This window comes from Papaver somniferum, chromosome 3 (genome assembly GCF_003573695.1).
Source record: "Papaver somniferum cultivar HN1 chromosome 3, ASM357369v1, whole genome shotgun sequence".
In the NCBI taxonomy this organism is placed as follows: domain Eukaryota; kingdom Viridiplantae; phylum Streptophyta; class Magnoliopsida; order Ranunculales; family Papaveraceae; genus Papaver; species Papaver somniferum.
Genome location: NC_039360.1, coordinates 195326824 through 195336393, shown reverse-complemented (window position 1 = coordinate 195336393; position 9570 = coordinate 195326824). Strand labels below are relative to the sequence as shown.

The following is a 9570-nucleotide window of genomic DNA, read 5'->3' as shown; positions in this document are numbered from 1 at the left end:
TGCCAAACGGCATGCCATATACGGTAGTTAGGGTTTCGGACTACCAAACCCTAATTTAGACAAAGTTGTCAGGCGCCGACAGAAGGTAGCCATAATCAACGGCTATCCTTTCTCATGAGATGCAGTCTCATCCATCCAAGTTCGCCACCGAGCTGACAGAATTGTGGCAACTTTCAGGTGACCTGCCGCCTAAAATTAATGGCCATGCTACACCAAGCGCCACTTGCACCACCGTGCCACTGGCATGCACGAGCCATGCCAGCCATGCCGCATTGCTATTGGCGTGCACCAAAACGCCACTGCGCCATCTTCAGGTGCCAACACGTAGCAAAGTGCTACATGTTTTCCACGAAAACACTCGAGACATCAAAACATGTCACAAACTAGGGGATACTCATCAGGGTATTGGTCTGGCGGTTTACAGCGTGCGGCGTGCAATACGCCCATTACAAGAAAGTGTCATAAAGCGAGGCGGTTAGTAATGGCAAGAAATAATGGTGAAACGTATTCTTCATTATGGAAACATCAATTCCAGGCGTTACCCGTTACTCTTTTCTTCCACCACTCAACCGTTTTCACTTCCTACGAGATCAGGGTACGTTTTATTGCGACTTGTATAAATAGGTCTCACCTATTTCCACCAAACACAAGTTTTTGGTCAGAGAACAATACATATCCAGAAATCACCTGATAGCTTTTCACTCAGCTAGTCAGTCCAATTTTCTGATACAAGTCACAAAACGCCACACTTCCAGAATCAACGATTCTGGTCTCAACACTTTCTTCGCTTCCCTCCCTAAGACCAACCCTTCTCCTTCACTTTGTAACTGAAGCAAGCCTGGAACGGCCATTTCTTGATTTAGGCCAGGATTATACAAATTGATCTCTCGAATCAAAAATACTCCCGTGCAGTACATTGTTTAGGGTTTAGATCAAGTTTCTCACCCACTCACACGATATAGTCAAAATCAGCAGAAACGGTTTTCACCCACAAACAGTAGTATTTAGCATTCGCAAAAAATGTAGTGATAGTGTTTTCTTTGCATTGGAAACTAGAGAACTTCCTCTTTTGCCAAATCTTCCGCATGAGAACAGATGGAATGAAGTTACATAATGTGACGCTTGTCTTATCAAAAATTGTCGATGATAGGAGTGAAGAGCGGAAAATATATCATTAGGTACAGTGAAAGTACAATTAAGCTTTACTTGAAAAGTAGCCCAAAGTTGTTTTTCAAAAGAACAATGAAGTAGAAGATGGCAGGTTGATTCAGACTCATGGCAGAAAAAGTTTCCTTATTTTGGTAGACTCTTTTATTTTGGGGGTGCATTTTTCTGACAAGAACTAGGATGACAGAGTATCACAATACCGTGTGAACCATTGATCTAGATAAATATATGGTCGGGATCACCCATAGTCACATAACTAATACGGAATATATCCATGTTCCATGATGAATGCTAGAATATGTTTTTCTTATTTTTTTTTCGTTTCATCTCATATTTATTTAGTATTTCCGCTTATCTTTCTCGTTTTTCCCTTCTTTGTTCCTGGTAAGAAAATTTATTAAGTTTAAAGTAATCTGACACATTTCAGTTGGATATGGTGGATTGGTGATAACACAATCAAAGTTTATTGTTTTGTATTCTAGCTAAAAAGTTTAGAATAGTTGTTGATTAATTTAGTAAGTGAGTATTACGGCGCGGGGTGATATAATTTAAAAAATGCAGGTTTATGATTTTGGAATTATACAGTAACTGTTGTTGTGAAACTGGAAAAAAAAATTATAGATTATAACTGGAGAATGTTAGAAAGCTAATTTTTAAAACTGATGCTTCACTCTTTCTGCGAATATGTATCCGAAACCTACGTACCGCTGTTGAGTAGAAAGAAAGAAAAAGGGGCAAATTAATAAAGTGTCCTGCTTCAAACCATATAATTAATAAACCGGCCAAGCTTTTAAATTCTTTTAGAAACTGGCCTTTCTGTTAGAGTTGACACCTGGGCCCACCAGATCGGTCAGCTGCGTTGAATAAGTCAAACTCGGTAGGAGAATTTACGACTGTGCCCTTGCTCATTTAAAGACGCGTGTGGTGTAATCTCTCACCACACTTTCTCTTTCTCCCTCGTTCTCGTTCTCTTTCTCCCTCGTTCTCTTCTCCCTCGTTCTCTTCTCCTAGGGTTAGGTATTGAAGCTGTTTGAAAAGAAAAAGAAAACTGATGTTATTGAAGTTGTTTTTGCTGAAGACATAGATGTTAGTGAAAGACCAGAGTGTATTTGGAAGAAAAGTTCTACATATTTAGGGATTCAGAGATAGTGGTGATACAGTGAAGATGAGGTACAAACCGGGATTGAAACAGTCTGAATCAAGGTAAGATTAACGAAACCCGTGACTTAATATATGATGAAAATCATTGTATTGATAGTTAATTGATTTAATTGATCGATTGATTTTTAGGGTTTCTGTTTTTTTTCCTTTGTAATTAGGGTTTATTTGAAACCAAATTTTTATTGTTTAATTGGGGTTTAATTTTCGTGATTGGGTGTTTGATTTTAAGTAATATTGCTTAATTAGGTTTTCATAGGTTTATATCTGATTTTGTTTCATTTGTGTTGCAGTCAGTTCAAATTTAGGAATGTCAGTGTATATGCGGAGCCAAAGAATGAGACTTTGGTATTTCCTGATTGCCATAGAGATGAAACAGAGTTGACGACACTTAAGTATATGGTGTATAAGGGTTTGTCTATGGATGTTAAAGAGAAGTTTAATTTATATTGGTTTAAGGAAGAATGTCTGCCACTGCCATTGTTAAACAATGATGATTTTGATAATTTTTGGGAAGATTCTTTTGTAAATGAGGATGGATGTATATGTTTGTGGATGGGGATGAAATACACAGTGTTTGGGACTCCAAAGACTACACCAAAGAAGAAGACAGTTAGTAAGGGAACCACCCCTAGAAGATCCCCAAGGCTAAATAGTGTGGATAAATCAGTTGAAGGTGCATCAAGAAAGCTGAGTTTCATGGATGTGCCCATGTCCAAACATTCTCAGGCTAGTAGCAGTGGTTGCAGTCAGTCAAAAGCTACAAATGAAGTTAAGTTTGTTGAAGATGTGGACAATATTCAGCTGGAAAACACCAAAGAAGATGAATATCACCCAACTGAGAATCCAGAAGCTCCTCCAGTATATGACAGTGATGAAGACATTGAGTATGGGTCAGATGAAGAAGAACAAGAAGAGAAAGAAGAAGAAGAAGAAGAAGAAGCAGAAAAAGAAGGCAAAGAAAAAGGTATATTTCATTTATAACTGATTTCATTTATTATAATTTGTAACTTATTATATGGTACTGATGTTGATCTTGAATGTGCAGGTAAGGATGTGGATGAAAGACCTGCTTACATGGATGACTTTGATGATGATTTTGGTCAGTACATGAAGGGTGAGCATGATGTAGATCTTTTCCCTGAAGAAGAAGTTTTTACTCCAGTAGATCCTAGCAAAATGGAGGTAAAAACTAGATTTGCAAATAAGGAAGCATTTAAGAAACATCTCAGGGGTTATTGTGTTCTTAATAAGTGTCAATATATTTTGGATAGAAGTGCTCCCTCTAGAATTAAGGCTGAGTGTAGGTTTAAAACAGAACATGATTGTCCTTGGTTTGTGTATGCTAGCAAGAAAGAGGGTGAGAAGACTTTTGTTCTTAGGAAAGTGAATTTGGAACATAAGTGTGAAGGGGATCCCCAAAATAGGAATAGATCTGCTGATCCTCATTTTGTAAAGGATTTTGTTCTTGATCAGATGAAGAATAAGCCTAAAAAAGTTGTTCCAGACCCTTATAAAATCAAGGAAGACTTCTTAGCTGAAAAGAGAGTAAATATACCATATCAGTGTGCATGGAAGGTTAGGAATCTAGTTTTAGAGTCATTATATGGGAACTATAAAGAAAGTTACAATGAAGTACCAGCATTCTGCAAGATGTTTACTAAATGCAATGATGGGTCTGTTGCTAAGTTCACTTTTGACACAGTGAATAACACCTTTGAAAGCATGACACTCTCATTTGAACCTGCAATGAGGGGTTGGCGAAAAGCATGCAGGGGAGTTAAAATGCAGACATTTATACAAAAATTTCAAGAAGGATTACAAGGGTCTTGAATTATACAGTTCTTTATGGAATGCAGCAAAAGCATACAAAGAAAAGCATTTTCAGGTTTGACAGTTCACAACAGTTCTTTGTTATTGGTTTTATGCACTGTTTGACAGTCAAGTTAAGCTAGTTTTTGATTGGCTGTGCAGGAACATTTTGACAATATTGTGAAACAGAGTGCTGCAGCTGGTGCTTATCTCAGTAGAGAAGATCATGCTACATGGTCCAGGGCCTTTTTTAACCCTATTCACTGTTGTGAACATATGAACAACAATTTTTCAGAGTCTTTTAACAATATGATCAACAAGATGAGAAATAAACCAATTATAATGATAGGAATAATGTATGCTAACTTAGTGATGGGTACATGGTACAATAGGAGGACTGAATCTGCATCATGGGTAGATGGTAATTTGGTTCCTACTTCTGTTACATTGATTAAGAAAATGCTGGAATTTGTGACTGACTATGGTGTTGACCCTTGTGTGGCTGGAGAGTTATATATGGTGACTAGTCCAAAGAATTCTGTGTTCACAGTGATGAACCTCGTGTTGAGAAGACAAAAAGGAGGTGTGGGAAATGTGGAAATGTTACTAACCACAACAAAAGAACATGTGCTGGTGGTGAAGTGGGATCTAATCCAACTGCAAAGAGGCAAAGGACTGAATGTGATGCACAAAGCTTCACCTTCATCAACATAGAGCCAAGTCAGACCACCGGATTTAGGGGTGCAGCTAAGTCAAACAAGAAGAAGAGAACGGCATCATTTGTTGGTGAATGTTTTACAGGGCCTGGAAGTCAGCCTTTGGCAACACCATCTTCTACTCCAGCTTCCACAACACCTATGAGTCTGCCATCTATAGCACCATCTTCTACTCCACCCTCTACAATAAATAACCTTTATCAGAACTTCTTTGGCATTGGATATGTATCTCAGAATATAAAACAAGGAAAGGGAAGGGGAAATGGAAAGGCTAAAAAGAAATGATTTGAGATCCGTTTTCTGATTTTTTGTGTTTAAGAAGACAATATTTTTTTCTTTTGTAGACTTGAATTAATGCTGAATCAAAAGTGGCAGGTTGTTTATTAGTACATTTGCAGGTTACATTTTCAGATTGTTGAGTTCCTTACATATAGCATTAAGTTGTAAACTTGAATGCATAATTCTGTTTTTTGCAGCAATGAAGACTTCATCTGAGACCCATTTAAAACCGTCACAATCTGTACAAGTGAGGTATGCTATGTTCTTGTTGTGTTCATTCTTGAAAAATTTCATCTCCATCTTTGATTTGCAGTGATCTTTGTTGCAGGTTTGATTTTGCAGTGGGCAGTTTTTGAAGCAATGACCAGATTCTCCGCAAGCGTAACAACCATTCTCTACTGGTAATTTCACCATCTTGCATTTGACAGGATCGATGGCATCGTCAAACCATTCAAAGTACTGACAGGTTGGAATTGAACACTTCAAAAACATTTTTTTCGTTTGTTTCTTTTGCTTTTGAACACAATAGTTGCCTTATACCATTACATGGTATATATTTGCACCTGGAATAAATCCAAGGACATACCTTTGGATCATGAATTCCCTGTGCACAGATAGAACATGGAATTAGGGGTTGTTTTAATCTTAATCTTACCTTGCTGCTGCTACTGCTGCTTGGAGAGTTTACTTCATTTTGGCTCATGTCTTATTTATTTTTATTTTTTTGATCTGTTGAGTATGACAAATAATATGGTTCTTCTCTGCAGGGCCTAATTTATATGAATGAAGCTGAATCCGACCGTTACAAATCCGACCGTTACAAATCCGACCGTTGCAATGAGTCACCGAGTTGACTCGATACTGGTTTGGTTACGAACTCAGACGAGGGTTAAGTCGTCTTTTACCTAGCAGGTTAACTGCCACATAGCCAATTAACTACCTAAATCCGTTTTTTGAAAAAAACGGGATGGAAAATGTCAATATCGGCTAGTTTATATAAAGATTCAAAAAAACGGCCAGTTTCTTAAATATGGTTCAAAAAGGTGGTTACTTTATTGAAAAGCCCAAGAAAAAAAGATCTTGTCGAATCAAAACATAAAGATTAGCTCGTAAACATTCATGATAATTAATGAATACGCCGAAAAATCTAAGTCCAACCTAATCTAATCAATCCAAAATGGTAAGACCTCTGCGTAATCCGATAGAAAAAAAGTAGTGAGATAAGGTAACTATTTTCTGAAACTCGCTATGGGGTCATGGGAATAACCGGGTTACTCATGTGATTATGGATGATCTCAACCATCTAGTTATTCTAAATCAACAGTTCACAAGGCATTGTGATACTTTGTCATCCTAAGTCACGTCAGGCGGACGCTCCCCTTCATTTTGAATGAGATCTCTCAAACCTATAGCTCTTGCAATAAAAATGAAGCGTGACATGTTTTGTTATGGAAGGTTTTAGGATGACAGAGTATCACGGTGTCGTGTGACCCGTTGATTTAGAACACATAGACTTGATGGTGATGAGATGGATGTTCATATTTTGATCCTTAATTTTAATTTGTGGAACATACCTGTTATTGGTTTAGTGAGGGTGACATTATTTGAAATACAGTCCCTAATTTATTTTTTCTCTATAGGTCTTATTTTACTTTGTTGGGAAGCAGATGAGTCAGTAAGAAGAGTGCTTCTAGGACGAAAATGTTTCCTAGCCCCTGGTTTTATACCCAACATTTTACATCGCTTACGTGTCAAAATGGTATTGGCTAATTTCTTAAAACAGGCCCCCATATTTCTCCTGGTGGGGTAGAGTGGGAAATAAACAACGGTGGATCCAATTGCCACATAGTGGTGTATGTAAATGGGGTATAAAACCGGGATCCCTGTAACAGCTTCGCTTCTAGGATAAGATGGAGTGGATGTGCTAAGGGATGAGGGAGATCATTTCCAAGTCTACTGGAAGATGTAACAAGATACGCAATAGCTTAGGTCTAAGGTTATACGTTTTTAACCTACAGTGTGAACTGTGGCATGTTGTATCGGATGGTGTCGCCTAGTTTTGTGCTAGAAATTTAAGTATGTTGTGATGTTGCGTTGTGATAAAATCGAAGTCTATAAGATAGAATGATTTAACGCTCTATTTCTATCTCTTTTAAAATGGGTGAGAGACTATGTGAAGGACTGAAAAACTGAATTAGTATGAAAAGACATGTCGCACTTAATAAAGTTTGAATTGGGCGGCAATCTGTCTCCCAACTAGAGTGATTTTACAAAGAAAATTGACTAAGATGCCCCACGCGGCAGACACTACGCCACTTATGGCTTAATTTTTTTTTTTAAATTCTACTAAACGGCACAAGTGTGGTTTTACTTGTATCTGATATGACATATAGTAAAGCCTTTCGGGGATCCTTCGAGCGAAAGTTCAATTGAGTTTGGAGAAAACAAATTCTCCACTCATCACAGCAACACCAAATTTGCCTTATTTTGGTAGATACTTTCAATTTGAATGAGATCTCTCAAACCCATAACTCTTGTAATAAAAAATATTAAGCGTGATGTATTGTGTTATGTTTTTGAAAACGATTGTGATACGCCATGTTAAGTTGTACCCGTGTATATATTTTATGTTATCTCATAAAATATTTTGCAGTTATCTATGTGTGGAGTAATTTAGTTAATCTTCTGTTAGAGCAATGCTCAGCTGAACCCACCAAGCACTGCATGTCAAGAAACTCGATCGCTTGATATAATTATTGAAATCAACTTTGTTAGGTTACTAGGAACATAGAAATGTTGAGGCTTGATCTGTTTACTCACGAAGATCAAAAGATGCATCAAAGACAGAGAAGAAATCAACCTTCAGTTCGAAGTTAGTAACTATAGACTTGACATATTCTATTTCTGTCTTTTATTCTTTCAAGTCTAAATTCATTGAAAAACATAACATTTGAAGTTAAGCTTGTTTACAATGACTTTAGTATTGGTTACTTGGTCTTATACTATTCCCAAAGTATCATCAAGGAATGACATACTAGTTGTTTCTACAACTTGATTATATGGATTTACGAAGGAAAATTTATTTATGGACTTTGTGTTCTTGACATTGCATTAATTAATATATTTTTATTATTTGGTGTGTTAAACTTTCGGGCGAATTCAAATCTTGGAATTATATTTGAAAGCAATTTTCAAACATAGTTTAAGAAAGTAGACTTGCGAAATTATTTCGTAGTAGAAGTCTGAATTCAGAGCCGATCCCATGAGTGATCCTAGTTATAGGGCTGCTCTCTTGTGACAAAGATCGATCCCAAAACCGATCCTGGCAGGGTTTAAGTTGTTTCTATATTTTTTGATTTTTTTTTTATCTTCGGGTTTATGCATACATTGAAATGTACATAAGCTAAACTGAGACATCAGAAAATGAACCGTTATAGTCGCCCGAGCTTATTGGGACGGAAATTCAGAACCAGTAGAATACGAAAATTAATTTTCCGTCAAAAAATAATTTAGTCCAAATTATATTTGGTTAGATATTGTTAAATATTTGTTATGAATTATAGAAAATTTAATTGAAAAAATCGGAGATATAATAAGGAAAAAAACAATTTTAATAAACAGAGAGTTAAAAAAATATTATTAGGGATAGAAATAAGTGAAAAACATAAGATTGAATGCAGATAATCAATACTCGTTAGAAACCATACGGAATCTAAGTATCCTTAAAAGTATATATTTACGGTACTGAGTTTCAGTAAAGTATATTTTTTCACGAGAACTGAGTTTTCGTCAGTTATTTCTTAACTAAAAGGAGGTTCATATTTTATCTCCTCACTAGCTAAGGTTGGTTGCTATGGGCACGGGAGAGCCCTAAATTTGTCACTTTTGCACCCACTATGGACACGAAGTGGCAAATTTTCCACTTAGCCGGGCGAGGTCTAGTCTCTATCGAGCGGTGGAGTCTTGACCGCTCAGTTGACACTAAGTCGATCGGTGTAGTATAGGCCGCCAGCGGTAAAGACTCGGCCTCCCGATGAAAACTACATCGCCAAGTATATCTGATCCAACGAACATAAATCCATACCCTTGTGAATACCCAATTACAATTTCATTTCAACTCACATCTTCTTCATATTTTCTTAGCTCTTCAAAATATGAGCATGGCTCAGTTCATAGAAGAGTAACATGCTGCCGAAGATCAAAGAGATGTATAGCGAGCTAATGTGCAAAATTAAATAAGAAGATCAAGAGCTAATGTGCCAAATCAAATAAGAGCACATAGTCGAAATTTTTGTACTGCAGAAGATGAATGTATTTGTAGGAATTATGTTTTGTTTACTAATTATCACATCGTTGATGGCGCACTCCAAGCCATGTCATTTTGGGAACTCTTTTTTCTAAAAATTAAAGAAGAAACAATGAACCTCAACAATCATTA

General features: G+C 36.9%; 1 protein-coding gene across 1 annotated transcript; it reads left to right on the top strand.

Moving 5' to 3' along the window:
• The first annotated feature begins 2880 nt into the window (after positions 1-2880).
• LOC113360489 (glutamic acid-rich protein-like) lies at positions 2881-5738 on the top strand. Its single transcript, XM_026603998.1, has 4 exons — positions 2881-3292; positions 3374-3510; positions 5330-5384; positions 5461-5738. Exons 1-3 carry the CDS (start codon positions 2881-2883, stop codon positions 5333-5335), a joined length of 555 nt encoding a protein of 184 aa, XP_026459783.1. The 3' UTR covers positions 5336-5384; positions 5461-5738.
• Positions 5739-9570: the final 3832 nt, after the last annotated feature.